This window comes from Enoplosus armatus, chromosome 8 (genome assembly GCF_043641665.1).
Source record: "Enoplosus armatus isolate fEnoArm2 chromosome 8, fEnoArm2.hap1, whole genome shotgun sequence".
Lineage (NCBI taxonomy): Eukaryota > Metazoa > Chordata > Actinopteri > Centrarchiformes > Enoplosidae > Enoplosus > Enoplosus armatus.
In genome coordinates this window covers 7,893,845-7,914,283 of record NC_092187.1, presented here as the reverse complement: position 1 = coordinate 7,914,283, position 20,439 = coordinate 7,893,845, and the positions used below count along the sequence as shown (strand labels likewise).

General features: G+C 39.5%; 1 protein-coding gene across 1 annotated transcript; it reads right to left on the bottom strand.

Annotated features, from left to right (window-relative positions):
• Nucleotides 1-2,233: 2,233 nt before the first annotated feature.
• On the bottom strand, nucleotides 2,234-16,738 carry LOC139289413 (solute carrier family 26 member 6). Its single transcript, XM_070911015.1, has 19 exons — nucleotides 16,611-16,738; nucleotides 15,435-15,574; nucleotides 15,100-15,210; nucleotides 14,505-14,680; nucleotides 14,075-14,239; nucleotides 13,620-13,772; nucleotides 13,405-13,487; nucleotides 13,158-13,305; nucleotides 12,960-13,073; nucleotides 11,820-11,897; nucleotides 11,316-11,411; nucleotides 9,788-9,894; nucleotides 9,533-9,602; nucleotides 7,992-8,084; nucleotides 5,065-5,181; nucleotides 4,710-4,841; nucleotides 4,239-4,293; nucleotides 3,097-3,224; nucleotides 2,234-2,275 (listed from the first exon to the last, which is right to left on the bottom strand). Exons 1-19 carry the CDS (start codon nucleotides 16,736-16,738, stop codon nucleotides 2,234-2,236), a joined length of 2,136 nt encoding a protein of 711 aa, XP_070767116.1.
• Between the last annotated feature and the right edge of the window lie 3,701 nt (nucleotides 16,739-20,439).

The window sequence follows — 20,439 nt, the reverse complement described above, 5'->3', positions numbered from 1 at the left end:
GCAGTTCAGTCTTTATTGGTTTAGCTTGTCACCTTGCGATGTTGTAGAAGTGTACTCCAGGATGTGGTCAGTACACTTGCGGATGTGCTTACAGGTACAACACTCTCGAAACTTTTGCTCCAGGACTTCAATATAGTGCTTTTCAGTATATCTTTATCTATCTATATCTTCATCCACACAGCCACAAGAAGTCCTTGTCAGGAAAAAGTAGGTTGTTTTAAGTGTTTAAGCAACAGTGAGTAGAGTAACATAAGAGTAACAAGTAACATAAAAGGCATTTTAAGGAAAGCCTTTACTGGAAAATGTTTTTGTTATGTTATGACTAAATATGATTCACAGTGTTCCTGTTCCAATAAACAATGACTCACCATACCTGGTTTTAGTTAACAGAGGATTGTTGCGGTTGCAAATCTTTGTGGTGGAACACTGGAAATGAATCTTTTCCCACTTCTCTAACTTCTTGCAGACACACGTTAACAAATATAGAGAGTAAAACAAACGGCAAACATGGAAGTGAACAACTGGAATCCATTTTTGAATCATGTTTTTGTTCTTATGTCCATATGTGACTTTAAACTGGAAAAAAAATGGTGGATTGAATCTGTAAATATGTAAAAATATATAGTTTCATAAGTGACTCAAGGTTAAGACAGGTGAACAAAATGATACACGATGCGTTGTTTGCTACAATATGGGAACTTGTGTGGTGGTTATCTGTGCTTGAGCTACTTTAATGAGCATCTGCTACATCTGGCAGAAGAATCGAAAGAACACCCTGCATCCATATTTGAGATGTTTCTCCAGTTTCATCTTTTCAGAGGTATTTGGAGATTTCCCATCTTTGCGTAACCAAATCAAAATGTCTTCAATGGAAAATTCAAATCAAAACAGAAAGTAAATGATCAAACAGAAGCATTTGACTAAATAAAATAATGTTATTTTTCATGTAGGACATGGCAGATTTTTTTGATTTCCATAAATAAACCATGCATTCAGGTATTTATTTTGTGTTTGTTAGTGATTTTAAGGCAATGTAATAACTTCATTTTAAAAAACAACAAATACATTACAGAAGAACATCCATCTGTATTAATATGTTTTAACTGTATGTTGATGTTGTTTTTGTATGACTGTGTGTGTGTGTGTGTCATATTGCTTTGATCCGTATACTCCTCCAGTATGGCATATTACTGTGAGACTCCATATGTGTGGTCTGTTGTCATTTATTTGCAATCTGTTGTTTTTGTCTTCATATATTGTGTTTGTTACAATGTGTGTGTGTGTGTGTGTGTGTGTGTCTGCAGGTTTGTGTTTGTGACAGACGGGAGCTGTTTGAAGTTCACTAGATAAAATCCTCATACAGAGTGTCTGGCACTTCCTCATAATATCCATCCATCGTTCCTCTCAGGACTCAGAAATGTGTCGCTGTGATCTCCTGTAAAAACAGAAGGACAGGAGCGATCAAAAGAGAGAAGAAGAGAGACACCAAGAGGGACAGAGAATGGAAGAGAAAAATACCAGCCAAATTTTTCTTTTCTCTCCGGCGGCATGAAAGTCTCAGTGGAAGTTAATGAGGAGGAGCAGAACAGGACTGTTGACATTCTGCCTGAAACTTTGTGCTCAGTAACAATTGCAGAAATAATGGTTCTGAGTCTGACTATTTTAAATCTGCATTACATTAAACTTTACATATTGTATTTCTGATGGGCCTCAGGGGTGAATGTAAGGCTCTACTTGCTTTCAGATATGCTGAAATGCTTTGGTAACACTGTTTCTCTTTCATTTATTCCAATAAAGATTACTTTAATGACTGGAATTAAATACATTTGAAATTAAGTGAACTGGAGGCCAGATGGGTTTCCAAACCAACCTCTTGCTTCTCGTACTTTCACTCTGAAAACCTCTCTCTCTCTGATGTGAAACCATTTCCATGTAAAATATAATCACAAAGTATGAGATGCATATATGAATGCGTATGCATGCATGTATTAATTCATTTACACATGCTTGCATGCACATCACTATGTGTGTGTGTGTTCGTGTTCTTTGCACAGCTCCCTAGACCAACCTCATGCTCCTTTTACCATCCACTCTCTTACATCATCTGTATTTTTGTATCCCCCTCTGTGTGTGTGTGTGTGTGTGTGTGTGTGTGTGTGTGACTCTATTTGTGTGTGTGAGTGCGAGCACCCTATCTCTCCCATGACAAGCCTTTGCTCCTGTAAACTGTACTTCATGGACAAGCGCCACGTCTTTGTTCTTTGCTAGACTTTTCCTATGGGAGCCGAAAGATAAAGTCACGTACCGAACTAAATACTAAAACAGAACAGGCAGAAACAAAAGCACACACACTGAACAATATGCAGACCTGCATGCAAGCACAGCTGTATAAATGAGATTCACACACACACACAATGCCCATGTGTTAAAACAGACTGCAATTTGCCTTCAGACAGAGATTGATGGTGTGTGCTGGGATGAGCAGTATTTCTGACTCATACATATGAAATACTAAATGTTGTTTAGAAATGTATGTTGTATGAAATAAACAACAACCACAAAGTGTTTGCACCAGAATATAATGAAATACATCAAGATGTAATATAATTATGAAAATACAGAACATACCAATCTCACCCATCCCCCCAACCATTTGACTGTGTGCAGTCAATTTGCAGTCCAGGTCACGCTGCCTGGACCTAGTGGGGATCAATGAACCAACCCAGACACAACATTTTAATCACTCCATTAAGATTACTTTAATACATCGTTCCCACACTCCGGGCTGCTGAGTGAACTGAGTGAAGTGTTTTAGGTATGTGATGTTTACTTTTTCTATCTAATTTATCTCTATCTTATCACCAATTCCTCAGATGCACCACACTGACTCCACTCATGTCTCTTCATCTAACAGTGAGGAGGTTCACTGGAAGAGTGTAAATGCACGTAGACATTTCTGCTACAGTCTCTATTTTTTGAATTACCTCCTGTGAATGAGCATCTCCTGAGACTCCTGCGTCAACTAACATCGAGGTAATCACTAAAACTAAATGTGTTTGTTTGAGTGCATGTGTGCATACTCACAGAGTATATCGCCTTGTCTTGGCTCTGTGCTCCGGCAGACTGACAGTGCAAAACGGCATCATGGACGGTAAAGAAGAGGCAGGACTTTGTCACTTTGTCATTAAAGAAACCTCCAGCCTGCAGGTCGTGCACCACACCAGCTAGAAAGAGAGGGAGAAAGGGAGGATACACAGTGAGAGTCGTGTATGAAAAGTTGTGGGAAGATAGGAGGAGAAATGAAAATGAAAGAAGGGGAAGAAATAGAGAAAATCCAGGAGGATAAAGTGGGGGAGGGGTGGGGGGGGTAGTCCTTGTTAATTGAACCTATTCTTAGGAGTCCCTTTGCAGCCCAAACACTCACAATAAACTATTTTTCTCATTACAAGCTATCAAGGCAGTACGAGCTAATTAGAGCTGTTGATCCGCTGAAATAAAACTGGATGGCGTCCTAGCGCTGTGGTTGTTTCCCTGGAGACACATCTTTTCCCATCCAGCAAGTCAGACCTAAATTTGTGGGCTATTTTGTAAAAAAATAAACATAGAGAGTAGATGCTTTATTACTTTAAAAACACAAGTGGCACACCAGATTTCAGTATTCTTTTTCTTTTTTCTTTCTTTAGGACTCAGGACTTTAGGAATTATAATCTTCTCATGACCCACTATTGCATATCATACCAGACTTAGAAAACTGTAATTTTTTGGTTAAACATTTTTTTTTTACATACCAGCTATTGACTGAACTACTTCCTTCACAGAAATGTTAAAACAACATCAGCAAACAGCTGAAATAACATCCAGTGTTGTTGAACAAATTCAAATTGTGTGTGGCTAAACGGGTCTGGAACATGAATGTAAAAATACATTTACGTTTCAGTATGTGGGACAAAGAAAATCCCAGTGGGAACTGTCAGGAGATCATTAACGTCTACGATGGAATAAGTTTTACTCAGATGGATTAAAAGCTTATATTATAATAGAAAGGAAAATGGAGAGAATCAATTCACAGATTGAAGAAAATACATTTTCTTTGTAACACTGATACATACAGAAAGCAGAACTACTGTAAAGTCATTCAAACAGCTGTAAACAGTGACATTTTTGAAGTCTAATTGTCCAAAATCCACACATGGCTTAAATTCTATTTTGTTATTTTCCAGTGATATAGAGGGACTTACTTTGGCAGCCAGCGAGAACCACCTCAATACCAATTTCCCCATAGTCTCTCCGGATCTAAAACAGACACAGAAGCACAGAGCAAAGGTCAGACTGGGGTTCATTTCATTAGTCTGACAATTTAATTTACAGTAATTGAATGCCTGAGCAGCTAATGGATAAGGAAAGGGATGGATGAATGGAGGATAGGTTCTAGTTGTTGTAGGAAGAGATGAGAGAGGCAGAGTTACGAGAGGCGGTTAAACAGGAAGACATTTACACAGCAAAGATAAAAAGATCAGAATCAGTAATCTTGTATTTGCCGTGTTCTCCCAACATGTCTTTACAACAGGTGTTTTACAACATTTTAGATGACAAGAATGTAGAAATGTAGCGCAACCGGTTAATTTTGTCAAACCTTGATCGAGTCTTTCCCTCTCTCTCTCTCTGTATATGTGCGTGCATATGTGTAAATGTGACTGCCATATCCATACGCTGCGTAGTGTCTTGACTCCCACAGTGTCCAGGAAGTTGACAGGGCTGAGGTCGAGGACCACGGCTCTGGGGAGTGATGGGTCGGGCTCAGGATCCATCTCAATCATGGCAATGTCCTTCTGCTCCCTCCTCTCTGGCTCCCCCTGCTGTACAGGAGGAGACATACAGTGCAAAGAGACTTGTGAGAGGTCCCTCAAAGTAAAATGTTGTGCTTTAGACGATGAATCACAACTTTGCTTACATTTTTATCAAACTGTCAAACTATCAAATTAGAAGACAGTTGCACCTGTGTCATAGATTTCAATCAAGCTCATCATTTATAGTGCATATCATGTCTCTGGTCATCCTCACCACGTCTGTGTTCGTCTTGGCAGCTTTCTTGGCTTTCTTGGCATTTTTCTTCTCATGCCTCTTCCTTTTGGCCTCTAGTTTCTTCTTTGCTGACAGGATCTTGGTAATGTCAATGCCAGACTAAAAGAAACAACAAAAGACAATCACACATGGTAACAGCAAAGTTCGTTCACATTTGTTTTCTACAGCCAGTCAAAACTTGCTTCCGTCTTCCGCGATGAGTACTTTCTTCAGCTGGTATTATAGGATACATGTTTGAGAATCACCACATATTTGTCCTGTACTGTTGCAACTATATCTTTTCTATTGTTTTTTTTTTAAGTTGAATTAAGTAGTCAAGGAGAGGATCGTCCATTGTATTTTCTACATTTATGTCAACATTTTTTAAAATAATTAGCACAGAATTTTAAAAATCAGTAATAAAAACGACTGAGTAAGGAGGGTCTTGTTAAATTCTCGAGTTTGCATCAAAGATTCTGAAAAAAGGACCCCAAAATACCTACTGTAAGAAGAAAACATGTAAAAAGTTAAACAAATCACTATTGTGTTACAACAAGGGATGATAGACAGCAGCAAAACAAATGTTTGTTTAGATGAACGTTGTTACTGTTTATAGCTGTTGCTGGCTGAGGTTATTATGGTTTTAGTAACATTGTCAGGTTGAGCTCATTACCAGTCGCAGGAACGCAAGCGGCCAGTTTAGCTAGTTCAGTCAGTCCAACTAGACTAATTTCTCAAACATCAAGAGCAGGTGTGGCAGGTAGCTGCCTGAAGGAATGATGTCATGCATGTCCATACGCCTTTATGAGACACAAGCACAGGACATTGCAGCAAAGTCAGTCTTACTTGGTGCTTTCGCTTGAGGGTTCTTGTGTAAAGTAAACATGAAACTAGAGACCAGACATAATATAAGACATATAAACACCTGGCAAAGTACTCATTATTGCCTAAGTACTCATGTAATAATATAGTAATGACTACTTAGTGTCACCCATCAATTACACTGACTTCACTTCAGGGAGGGATCTTGTATTAGCCAGTGTGAACAGGAGGAATGATTACAGCAAGCAAAGCCTGTTTCAGTGTACAAATGGGCTCATGGATATTGTAAGACACACTTGAAAAAGTGTGACCCTATCCTTTATGGCAAGGAGAATCAGTCAGCTAGTAGTCTCGGCATCTGTTAAGCTGCCACAAGAAGACGTGCAACAGAAATAGCCTGCTACTGAAAATCTGTGCATCCAAAAAGGGTCTTTTGCAAACCAAACCAAACCATACACATAGTCCCTCAAGCCTTTGTGGTGACAATGCTGTTAAAGTATACACAACATACACACTGAAATCAGCTCCAGTCAGGTCAGAAATGTAAGTAAGTTACTGTAGACGACTGATGTCTTTTTGAACTAAAGCAATGTATCATTCAAGCATCCCATTTATTTTTAAATAATCTTCATATAAAGTTGTTTTCATACCAACTGTGTATAAAAACACCATTTGCAATGAGTGAGGACTAAGGAGTAACCAGGAAATGGAAAGGCATGTCATGGTCATCAACAGTCAATCGGATTTTCGTTGTTTGTTTTACTCCTTTTTATTCCATGAATAATTCCCTGGCAATTGCAAAGTGGACCAGAATTTGATTACAGCCATTCAAGCCTTCCTTCTTATCTGAAAACTAAATAAGTTTGTAGGATGTATTAACGCATCAAGACAATGTAATAGTCTAATAGGAAAGAGAAGTCACGCAAAAACAATGTATGATTTGCTGCTGAAAACGTTTCTTGCTGCATGACATCACCAGTGGATGCAATTACAGCATCCTCTTACACAAGTGCAACCCGTCAGCTTGGTCGCTGCCAGTGAGAACAAGCTGTAAGTGATCCCAAGTTTTTCCCAGCACCTTTCACTATTTCATGGAAAACAATCCCATCATTTCAGTCATCTGCATGCCACAATGACTGGTGGAGTAACCACATCCAGATCCAAAAAGTACCAGGATTCATCTGTTGGCAATTTTTCACCTTGTAAACAAACATGCGGCCTCTGCCAGTCAACAGCAGCTCCATGAAAGCTAATTTGTGCATCAAAGATTAGAAAGAAAAGAGCGACCCTGTGGCTTTGACATGCTGACACTTTAATGAATGAGACGTTCCATTATCTCCCTCCCTCATTCAATCTCTGCTCCTCACCCTCCTTCCATCTTTTGTCATCTTTTTTCTACCTTCCCTCAATCTGTCTTCTAGTTTGCCCCAAAGAGACGTGACAGAAGAGGAGGAGGAAGAAGGGGGGAGGAGAAGAAGGACGGGAGCATTTGAACAAAAGTTTAACAGAAGAAAAGAGAGGAGAAAATGGTGGGATGACATTTTGAACAATGTCTGTCACAGTCGTGATGTGTGAATGGGTGAAACGTCGGGTCAGTTATTAGTGTGTCAGAAATAATGTTTGTAAGAGAGGAGTTAATTGCACAGAAATTGTGACAAGAGGGATTGTTTCCTTTTTTCTGTGTGTGTAGCTGTGGTGTGTTTATCTGTATGTTCATATAAATCTGGGCTTGTCTGTCCATCATGGTGTGTCTGTATGTCTGATACTGTTTTTAGGGTGTGTCCACACTAATATATTAATACACTTTAAAATTCCTGTGTGTGTCTGTGTTCTGGTGCAAGCACTATTGAATTTCACTTTTAGACCTTAGAGGACATTTTTGGAAAGACATTTTATCAGTCCTCACTTCTTTAAAGAGCTGTTTGGTTTTGGGGTTAAGTTAGGGATAAAGGTAGGTTAAGTGTGCGTGTGTGTGTGTGTGTGTGTGGGTGTGTGTGTGTGTGTGTGTGTGTGTATGTGTGTGTGTGTGTGTGTGTGTGGGTGTGTGTGTGTGTGTGTGTGTGTGTGTATGTGTGTGTGTGTGTGGGTGTGTGTGTGTGTGTACTCACCTTTTCCCCAAGGGCATTTTGGTACATCTCCGCATTGGCAAAGTAGAGGGTGGCAGAAGAGCGGAAGATCAAAATCCCTGGCAGCTGCCTCACCTAAAATCAATCGGTCAGTTAATCAATTGGACAGGCAAATATATCACTACATTTTCCATAATCATTAACAAAGTAATGTTTTAACAGGGCACTAGATGTTCAGAGAGATGTTCACGGTATCACAGCACAGCTACAATGTCACATCAGCTGAGAGGAAAGGAACAGTGGAACAAAAGTAGTAGCATAATGCTGCGTTCAACAGGCTGTAATTCAAAAGGGGAAATGCTTCCCGACTTCCAGTGAGGTTGATGGGAGTGTCTTGCAGGTATTTGGTTAAGGAATCACTTAAGTTATTACAATTCATCATGAGGGGAGGACGGATGTGTGTACCAAAATTCATGCCAATCCATGCAATAGTTGTTGAGACAGAAACCACAAATGTGAACCTCATGGTGGTGCTATAGGAAACGTCACAGGATTGCCAGAGCGATTAGGAAACATAATTTAGAAATCATGGACATCTGTACAAAATGTTGTAGTAATCTAGTAGATGTGGAGATATTTCCCAGGATAAGTGAAAACTTTGACCTGCTGGTGGCGCTACATGACAAGCCAGGGGATTGCCAAAGAAAGCAGTATTCATCCTCTGGGCACCATGATTATCTGCGCCGAATTTCATGGCAATCAATTGTTGTCGCCTGAACAACAAACCGCCATCACTGGGGCCACGACGCTATAGACTTAAAACACTGACAAGCACCATAAACTTACATCCTACTCATCGCCTACTCAAAAGTATAAACATCCTATCGACCATTGTCAACAGGATGTTTATACAGTTGAGCGGGCGTTACCATTGTTCGACAGCTTTTGTTTGACTGTTTATAAAATAAACATCTTGGCTTTCACATGTCGTCCTGGGAACAAAGTACGTTGATTGTCAAATGGTGGAACTATAAAAGTGAAATGCTGCTTGGTAAGACACCAACTATTACTATAATAATATTATATAATAATAACAGTAACAGTTTTGGAAGTGAGCTCTTACTGTCGAATCCTGCTTTTCTCTTTTGAATTTGGCCTAAATGACATTTGAATATGATTAATGCCAAAGTTTGGTATGTAATGTGAAAATTGGTATGGGATTAGCAGACAGCATCTTTAAGGCTGGACCATGGGACTAGCTAAATTTAAAGTTTAAAATGAAGATAAAAGCAGTTAAGAAATGATTTTATATAGTATGAGTATTGAATGCAGGGGTGAGGCTGAGCGTTGGGAGGCAGAGTGCAGTGTGGTCTAGACACAGACTGGTACATAACTCCCATTAACACTCTATATTTGACTCTTGGCAATACTGCCTGGGACAAGACAAACTGGGGGACAGGTGTACTTTACAAACTGTTCACCTCAAAGAGCCTACAGACAGTGTTTAGGCTACTAGCATTAATCACATCTCTGGACCAGTGCTCATCCTTGCTTTCAGGTTATCTAAATACAAAGTGCCATACCTGATTGTAGTCCTCCAGTGGCCTGTAAATGTCAGTATCTGGGATCTGCCCTAATAGCGAGTATTTGGGTCTGGAATGATACACAAAACAAAGAAGTGTTGGAACAATTTGTGATATTTTGTGTTTAAGTGTGGTATGAAAGACAATGAATTAGTTCTTTGTTGGGTGTGGTGATTGATAGCTTAATGTTCGACTTGAAACACATAATAGCGCATAATTGTGGGTGTGCGCCGCCCCACAGGAATGCATTCCTACAGCTGCGTCCTGAAGATGACGGTGAGCATGGAGAAACCGATGGCAGCGGCCAGTCCCAGGTCAGGGTTGAACAGCACGGTGAGGATGAAGGTGACCACCCAGATCACCTGGAGATAGAGAGAGAAAGCCCGTGTTGATGAGCAAGACAACTGTAGTGCTCATTGTCAGTGCAATACATATATATTCATACACAATAGTGCAATACATATATATATATATATATATATATATATATATATATATATATGCATACATATACATTGTTATTGTATATATTTTTTACCTTTATTTTTCACTTAAATATTGTAAATGTGTATATTTTTTATTTTCGATTTCTTATTTCGTACACACTCTCATTTCTAAATTTATGCTACTTTCTACTCTTGAATGGGAGCACCGGTACTGTATAATTTCCCCCCGAGGATCAATAAAGTATTGACACATGAGAAGCAAAAGTGTCGAATGGAAATAAAATGCTATTCTTAGATGCTTATCAGTAGTTGAGGAAAATGTAAAGTTTGACTTGATTGGCCATGTTGTTACCTAAATCCTCAATGCAGCTCAACCAGTTTGAGCACATTTGTCAGCCTCAGGTTTCATCAGCTATATAGATTTATGCCACACTCACATTCACACTTGTCAGAATGGGAAGACTGGGAATACCGCCCATTTTTCTAACTTGGGAGTGTCCTCGCATTATTCTCCCATGGGTTTCAAAATGTCTATCCCAGTTACGTTGTTGACACACTAGCCTAAACGTGCTATTTGTGCTATAAATGTGCTTACATGTTTTCAAGCACTTGCTAACAAGTGAAACCTGAAAAACAAACAGTGTATAGCTCCTTTTAGAGCTGAATGCTATTATGTGAATGTTAGCATGTTAGCAAAGTGTAAGATGTAACTTTGAGCATGTAGCTTTTAAGCATGCTAATTTTCTGCACTCATGTTAACATGCAAACAGTAACATTCAGCATGTAAAGTTTAGCATGTTAGCATGCTAACCTTAGAAAGTCAGAGTGATATGTCACTATAATGTCAAAGTACAGCAAAAGCTGATAGTAATTTGGTCATTTTAATTCTTCATGCTCATTTATTTCTTTACTTTCCATGTCACATAAGAGGTAGCTGTGTTGAAGAGATTTTTAAGTGAACATTTCAGTTGAGTTTTTCGAAGTGTTAATGTGGTAACGTTAAGCATGAAAACTTTAGCATGTTAGCTAACAGTATGTAGTATGCTTTTGTAACATGCTAACATTAGCGAGTCAGTATACCACAGTGTGTTAGCAATAATCTCAAAGAATAGGTGAGGCAGACAGGAAATTATTTTTTGGGGTCTATTCTGTGCTGGAGAAGTAGAGTTCATCAGAACAGACCATGTCACAAACAGCTTGAGAAGCACTGTGATCTACGATAACGTATAATCTAAAAAGAAAAAGACATCCACTACAGTGCAGCACATCCTATTACCAAAGGAATCTATCCTCTCAAAACATGAACCGTTTCCTTGTCTACTCTTTCATGCACTCACCATGTCTACTTTGTTGCTCTTCCACAGTGCGGGGATGTCCATGAATTGCTTCATCATGCCATGGAGGTTGACAAAGATGATGGCGGCCAGCACTGCCTGCAGAGTGAACCAAATACAACACAGTTTATATGGAGCGCTCCAGTTGTGAGTCCCAAAATATGAAGGTGAGTTAGATTGTTTGAGATAAACCTCTAAATGTGTGCTTTTTTCAGCTGAACGACTTTAGATATATCAATGTGATTCTTTCATTGCCCCTGATGTTTTAATTAGGTGTTTTTAAAAGTAGCCAGATGCTTGTTTAGACTGAAGCTGTTGGCGGCATTATAGCAACACAACCTTAGCTGTATTTTTCTGAGAGTGCTGAAAAAGGGCTTATCATTTTTGCAAACACATTCGCTCTCAGACTTGGCCGCATTTGCTTGCTTGTGCTCGTGCACAGATGTGAACACATGCAAACACCCACATTCACACACACACACACACACACACACACACACACGATACCTTTGGCAAATCTTCAAAGAGAGTTCCAATCCAGAGCGTGATGAAGAGGATAACTATTGCTGATAGAGCTCCAGCAACCTGCAGTAAAGAGAGAGGGAGGATAGAGGCTTGATGAATTGAAATCAGGAGAGGGAGATCAGAGGAAGAGAGTTAAATAAGAAAAACTGCAGAAAAGATGAATGATCTAGTGGTTATTAGAGTGAATTGGTACATGATTATGAGAGGAGTCAAGGCATCATCAGTTAAAGCCTCTCCTCTGCTCTCCTCTGTAATGGGCCTTAGCTGATTAATGGTGTTGTCAGACTAAATCGGTTTAGCCTTTCAGCAAATCTGTGTTTGTGTAGGTGGACTTCAACGACGAGAGGGAAAATCGATTCCCTAAGTGTTTTTTAATGATGCCACTTATCAGAGTAACGTTAATTATGACCGGCTTTTCACTCCGTTTTTAACCTTTGAGATTGCCCGGGTTTGTAGCTACGGGCCGAGTGGAGAGTCGGGATGAAAACACTGATCTGACAAATGATCTCAGGAAACTCTCCTTGTCAAGTATAAACGAAGCCAAGTATGAAAACCCCAAAGCCTTTTGTTTCTAAATGGTGTTAAAAAACGCACAGGAGAAGCAACAAATATCATGCAAACTAAATAAAGAAAACAGTAGAAATGTAACTTTGTGCTGGTGCATTAGTAGCAGATTGTTGCCAACAGATGTCAGATGTGTTGATGATGTTTTCATGTCAGTTGTGTGGATAATAATTTTGTAATATGTGTTGATTTTGTTTTTTGAGGGAAAACTGGCCTGTTATAGAACTAAAAATGTGAGGAGCTAAAATTAATGTATTGTTTTTTAGGGGGTGGTGGGTTTTTAATATTTTGGCTTTCTGTTTACATACTTCTTTATTAGTTCTGTAGTGATTTATATACTTATGGTGCCATTTTGGCCAAGACTCCCCCGAAAAATACGATTTTGATCTCCAGCAATCATCATCCGGGTTAAAGGGTAAGTTCACAAAAACAAAATATTTTTTAAGAAAATGTCTTTTGTTTTTTGTTTGGTATTCTGCATAGATACAAGGAGGGGTAAAAGTACACCCACAATGCATTGCTCAAGGGCACTTCAGCAGAATGTCCACTCATACCAACCTGAGTCTTCCCTCCTGTGCTCTCCTGAACCATGGTGCGAGACATGGAGCAGCTGATGGCAAAACACTGGAAAATTCCTCCGACGGAGTTACTCAGACCCAAGGCGATGAGTTCCTAAACCAGGAGAACAGACTATTTATATATAAGACATCAACCTTAAAATCATGTCATCCTTGATTCCATTTATCGCCTCCCTACCTGGTTACTGTCCACAGTGTATCCATATTTTAGGGCAAAGATTCGTCCCAGTGAGATGGCGATGCCGTAGCCAACCACAGCCAGAGCAAAGGCATCCCCGATCACCTGACCAAACAGAGAGGCAGCTGGGAGGACAGGCGCCTGGAGACTGGTAGACATGGGCAGAGGAGACATTTTTAATACTTCCCTTTTCAAATGTGTAAACACACATTCCTGTATGCTTGCTGTGTGTGTGTGTGTTTCTCACCCTGATGGAATCAGTCCCACCACATCCACTTCATATTTCCCCTTTAAGTCAACTTGCCAGGAGACGACTGTAGCAAGAACAACCTGGAGAAACAGACAATAAGAGATGTATTAGTGGGTGTCAGTGTAATAGTGTGTGTGTGTATTGATCTTTTTAAGGAACCAACTGTCAATCGAGTATACTGTAAGTGCATATATGTATTTTTGTGTACTCACACCAAGCAGCTCCACAGGTATAGGAATAGGTAGTTTTTTACTCATGTATGCATTGAGCTCCTTAGCGAGGATGAGGCTGATTATAGTGACAATACTGACCACAAGAGTGCCAATGTTTGTCTGTGGAATGAGATAACACACCTCCAACACCGTCTGGAAAGAAATAAACAATATAATTATAGCTCACACGAGGAAACGTGAGAGAAACAGAAAATGCAGTGCTCATTTTAGATTCTTGTCCATCACTGAGAAGACTGTCAGTGCTACAGGGTGGTAATCTTAAGGCGGAAGCAAATGTCTCAAACATGGCGTCATTTGTCATGGTGCTTTTGTATTGTGGAGATATGCGTATAAGATAACATTTTTTAATTTTCTAGCACAAGATTTTTTTTTTTATTAGTTGTTTGATTAGTTTCACCCTCTGTAAAACTAAAAGAACACAGTGTAAATCTTACATATATCAGTGAGAAGGGTCCACTGTGTCTCACAGGGCTGATGCCAAAGGTGTATTTGAGCTGGGACACGATGACGTGGATTGCAGCTCCTGTGGTGTAGCCGCGGACCAGCGGCTCGGACAGGTACGTCACAACGAAACCAAACTGGACTAGGCCGAGCAGAATCTGCATACATACAACACAGAATGAAAAACACATGGAGATTCACATTAATAAGGAGGGAGAACAATTTTGTCTCACCATCATTTTAATCACAGCAGAACTAAGCCATCTAATAACTGATGCATTACAATTTAAGAGTACATATGAAGAGCTCATATGGAATTAAAAGAAATCAGAAAATATAGAAAGAAGAAGAAACATCAAAACCTAAATGGAAGATTACTCCCAAACATTTGACTTCCAGAGTATCCAGTTAGCTCGAACTAACCTGAAGTAATCCAGATATGAAGGTGACGGCTGCGGCCACTCTGACCCTCTCTGCATCCCGGGAGAAGGTATCAACTATACTGGAGTTGGTCACATTGTCCCATATGATAAAGTTTGAGTCTGGGGCTAATCGCTCTATCACCCCTCCTATCATCACACTCATCACGGCGTATGTTCCTGGAGAAGGGAGACAGAGAGATAAAAACACATTTTTGCCAGCCACATAACAACATATTAAGTATTTTGAGAGACATCTTTCTCAACCCCACCTTGATCCTGAAACCGTGTTTTTAGTCTTTAAGGAGCAGATTAGTTTAGTTGTAGAGAGTTTGAAATTCTTGATAAATTTGTCTTATTTACTTATGAATATTAAAAATTATAGAAAAATACTAAGTGATTATTAGAGGGGAATATAGCTTCCTAAAAGTCTTGAGCTTCAGCTAAAGATTATACTGTATGTCTTTGCTTAAAACCTGAATCTTGTAGATTAGAGAGGAGCCTGCTGTATCACTTGTTCTCATTTGAGTGACTCTCACAGCCTTGCGGTGGGTTAATTTGACCCAATGTGCAGATACAGCAAGTCTTAAAGTACAAACCGACTGAGATGTGCTTGGACGTGCCGAAGATGAAGTAGACGAGGACTGGATAGAAGGAGGAGTAAAGGCCAAAGACTGGGGGAACAGAAGCTAGCAAGGCATAGGCCATACCTGCAGGGAGAGCGGAGGAAAAATATATAAAGTCCTACAGTACAGTAATAATTAGAAAACAGCATTAACAAGGCAGTTTTAGGGTAACGTGAAGAAACACCACAATGATGCAGAAGCTGCATATTACAATTCAGAATAAACAAATGATAACAACATCTCCTCCTTCATCTCCTCTACCTGTCCACCCCTCACTGCATCTCTATCTCCTGAACCTCCATCCTCACCCTGCGGCAACTGCATGATCCCCACACTGATTCCAGAGATCAGGTCACCCAGGGCATTTTCTCTGATGGAGTATCGAGGCAGCCACGATACAACAGGAATGCTGCCCAGCAGGCAGCTCTTCAGCCTGGGACCAGAGCACCTGAGTTTGTGTGTAAGGGTGACAAACAGCAGAGACAGTGAGGGGGGGGGGGGGGGGGGGGGTCATATTTTTGTAGGAATATGCTTTGATATCAGCGGTACGTGTGGAATCTGTTCTCGTACTTGAGTCTCAGTCTTGGTGTTGTTTTGACTGACTTAATTTTTTTTTTTTAAAGTTAATGAATGATCTTTTATCCCCTCAGCCTGTAAACTGTATGTTTATTCTTGCTCGAGCTTGGCAAACTATTCAATGCGCTGCATGAGTAAATCACGCATTTCCTGCCAAAATCCTCCTGTAATCATTTAAGAACTCACTAAACACTACTCTAACATTTGGAAAAGACATGACTTGCTGCTTATGGTCCCAGACATGGATGTGATCTTGACCCTGTTCGCTTTATTTTATGACATTATAAAAGTACATTTATCTGCTTATTTGTCAAATGACTTCCTGTATGTTTATGTTGGAAACAGGTGACTTACAAGTACCATTTTACTGTTAAATGTAAAAGTACCTGACAAAAAACTGTTGTTTGTGATAATATCCAGGAATTTAAAATCTAAAATATGGATAAAAGAGGAAAGTTTAACTACTTTTCTCATGTATCTTCATGTTGTATGTGTCCACCTGCCCAAAGACCTTTTGACATGCATACCCCAGTACGACTTTTGCAAGAAGATAATAAGAAGTAGATAAAGCAGGACTTGTTGCGCAAGTTGTTGATTGACATGATGTACTAAGTGAAAATTGTTCTTTTGATGTATTGTATCTGATCAAGGGCCAGGGGTTTTAGCTCGAATTAAAACATAGAAGTAGAACACATTACATTTACTACTGTATTTCTAACGTTAAGAAGTCTGTTGTATGAAGACGTAAGTAGTAGAAGAAATTGGCTTAATTTAAGAGGACTAAGTACACAGGTTGGGGTGTAATTGCTGTATGCTTTGATACAAATAGAAAATATACAAGACAGAAAATGTCTGATTTGAGAGATTTTAGTTGAGATTCACAGTAGATTAGATGTGGGGAACTTTACCTCATTGACCTTTTGACCCTCTCAGACAGGGATGTTTTTGAGTCAGACTTTTCTGCCATCTCATCCACAGCTCCTTCATCCAGGATCTCCCTGTGCACACTGTAGCCCATCCGTCTCCTCTCTGCCATGGCTAAAACAAGATGTAACATAAACAAAAACAAAAACTAGCCTGTTTGTTTTGGCAAAATAACTATTCCTAATATTATTGCAAAAATGCTGCCGTTACATTATCAACAGTTTCCCCATTTTTATTAGAAAATACCTAAAAATACCTTCTAAAAGATAAGATGATATTTTAAATGTTGTTTTGGGACAATAACAGTTGCAAAACATAATTCATGTCAATTCAAGTCTTGAATGACTGAATGACTGAGCTGTTTATCTCAACATGGGAGCAACAGTTTGAAACTTTTGATAATAATTACCTCGTGTGCTCCAGCTGTATCAGAGTAAATGTTGAAACTCCAAACGTTTGTCTATTTCGTTTGTTGCTTTTACAAAAAGCCCAGAACGTACTGAAGCCCCGAGATGAACCATGCAAGTTTAGTTTTAAGTTTTCAAGAGAAGTAATGTCTTCTTCGCTGGCGTCTTTTATCAGTGTTTCCAGGTCAGAGGAAATAGATCCAACTCCAAGTCTATCTCTGGTCAGGGTTGTAATGAAAATCTTGGCACATCCCTCTTCAAGAAGAACTAATCCTTCCTGTATGCAGTGATCCCCGGGCATCAAATACTTGAATATGCTGTGGAGTTTTCCATTAGATCCAAGTGGCTCCGAGTGGTGCCAAACAACAAGTCATGACTGAAGGTAAGGTTTTATCCTGAAACCCACAACAGAGAGGATTTCTCTGATACGCCTGCATACATATGTTGTCCTCTTTCTTCTCTGTCTCCTCTCTATCTGTGTTGTGGCTCCGCTGCTGTGCCTTGAGTCCTTGAGGAGAAATCTAGATACGAAATTGGGCGAATTGTTGTGGAGGCAGAGGGCAAAGTTCCAAACTGTATGCGCAGTTGTAGAAGTGGTAATAGAGGTGGTAGAAATTAGAGATGACCACGTAATATGCACTTGTTTTATCATTTACAGAGGGAGTTAGTTCACTGATGTTGTAGCTATTGTCACGGCTTTTGTCATGTATAGTGGGAATCAGCTTTTGCCTTTGAAGAAATGTGTTCAAAATGAAACCGGCAGACTCTGAATGTGAGTTTGACTTACAGGTATATACATCATGTAATACATTCAAAAAAGGAAACTAAACAAATATAACTTCAGATGGATATAGACGGAATGGCTGTACAAACAATAAGATATTCACTTTACTGTAGACAGAGTTTTAGATATGTCTTATCTGTGTGTTTTATGTCTTATCTTGTATCCATGTGTGATTAGATTAGTCAGCCATTTCAGCCAAGTCAGGGTTGTTCTCGTTAATTTATGATTATACTGCAGGGGAGCGAATGGGATACAGGACAAACAAACAATGTTTCTTAAAGACACAGCGTGTTTTATAGATTCATCTCACAAGTATTGATCTTTACATTGCTTATTCATACTTTTGACCTGTTTCTTTCCTCCCAACGAAACTGTCAAGTCACTGGACTTCCTTTTACAAAATAATTCCACTGATTTTTCTGATTAGCGTCTGCATTATTTTGACATAACCAGATGGCTCTAATGTAGAAACTCCATCAACTCCAACTCCAACTCTCTGTAGACCAACGTGCAGTTTGTTCTTGTCAACAACTTGAACCATTGAGCAGATCATTAGTGTACCAGCTTTGTGATAAATGAAGACTCAAGTCAAAATAGCTGGCTAACCCACTAATCTCACTTTGTGGTAGAATTCACTTGTCTACGTAGTTGCTGAAAATGCATCACACAAATTAAGCCTGTTCAAAGATGTATACAGTTACTCTCCACTGCTATGAATTTGGGATATAAGCCACCTTATGTGTAGATGTCAGGAAAACAAAGTTTAACAACTTGTACTTGTACCTGCTTTTTTTTGGTTCCAGATGGGAACCAACTTTTCAGGTCTAAATGCTATGAACAGTTCAAAATTAGGTGCACAAACCAGAACAGGCTTGTAACTTTTAACCAAGGAGGGTGGTGAAACAAAGCTTTTCAGCCTGGTGTTAGTTACTCTTTAATGAACAAATGTAGTCATGTCAATGGGAGCATACATAATGTATTTTTAGACAGTGAAAATGTCCCTACTGAGCCCGCTGTGACATGCCTGCGAGTGATTGCACAATCCATGAGACAGACTAAAGGTAGATGTCACCGATTCTTTACCTCTGGAGTTCTTCACAGCTCTTGTGTGTTTTTACTTGTGGGAGGCCAGTTCGGTTTTCCCAGCCTCCATGACGACATGCTCATTTAAACACAGCAGGATGTAAGCAGTGGACTTTTATGAACTTTGATCTCTGCCCCTGTGTTAATTTCTGGTTGGTAATAAGAGGGAGAGATCAATTATGATTATGAAAGGAAACTACTCTTATCAATAATGACTCAGCTGTAATATTGAATTTACGGCTGCATCATTTCATCAGATGGGAATATTCTACATGTCTGTTAATTAAGACACATTTTCCCCAATTTCAGCCTGACAGTTTTAGGACATGTGGAAACTTTAAGATCTCCTCTAGAATTTAAAATAACGTTCTGTACCTAAATCTGCCGGCACAGCATGAGCTTGTAGGGACTGAGCAACTAGTGGCCGCTGCTTGTTTTAACATGGATTGTAAACATAAGAAAAGAAGAAGTGAACACAATGCTTGAATGTTACTGGCACACACTGATGAAAAGCCTTCAATAAAACCAAGAGCACCAAAATTACTTTAGACATAAAATATGTTTTCAACCAAATATGTTCATGTATTAACAAATTCATCAATTTTGATAGTTTTGATAGTTGTCTGCAAATTGCTGTCTTGTGCTCATGATGTGTCTGCATTTTAAAATGGTACTTGCTATGTTTTGATTATAATTAAAGTTAGATAAAGATAATCTAATTTGTTTACACTGTAAATCAGAGGAATTGCTTTTCTGGACCGGAATGACACAATGTACACTCCTCTACAAGTAAGAGAAACTTTTTGAAAAAGATACAGAAGGAGCGGCAGCCACATATTTTCTATTATTCTCACCGTCTGCCTCTCTCACCTACATTAAACCAACACCGTCATTGTCACTTAATCCAAAACACACACAGGGCAGCACAGAACAGGACAGACCGAGACTTCGTTTTTTTTGAGCTGTCAGTGGAAACGAGTTTCTATTGCCAGGCCATCACCATCAGGGATCATGGAATTAACGGGGTGTGGTCAGCTCTTCTGTAACCAATGGAGCAATCGGTACTTGTGTCTAAAAAGTCTCTCCTTGTCTGAAGCGGAAGCATCATCATACAAAGACTCAGACATACAAAGTCTTTCACAGGAGTCCATTGTGAGAGGACGGGCTAACATTGTCAGGCCTAAGAATCTTTTCACTTTGTCTATATACCTGCTTTGCCCTCATCGGATATGTGTATACTTTCCACACCCAACACTTTGTCACAGGGGGCCTGTGGAACTGCCACAGTAAATACTTACAATACATAAATACTTAGTGACAGAGCGGCCAATAATGGTTGGGAACAGCTACATTTATTGTTTGGAAATATGTGACAAGTGTAGGCACATACATACTCTAAAAGGTGTAAATGGCTTTCTTTCAAAATAAAATAAAGCTGCGATTACTCTGTCTGCCTTCTTAAAGTCTGAACTGTCATCGCAGCATTTTTCTTTCTGTCCTCTTGCTACTGTGAGATGACTTAGCTGTCCTGTAATTTAC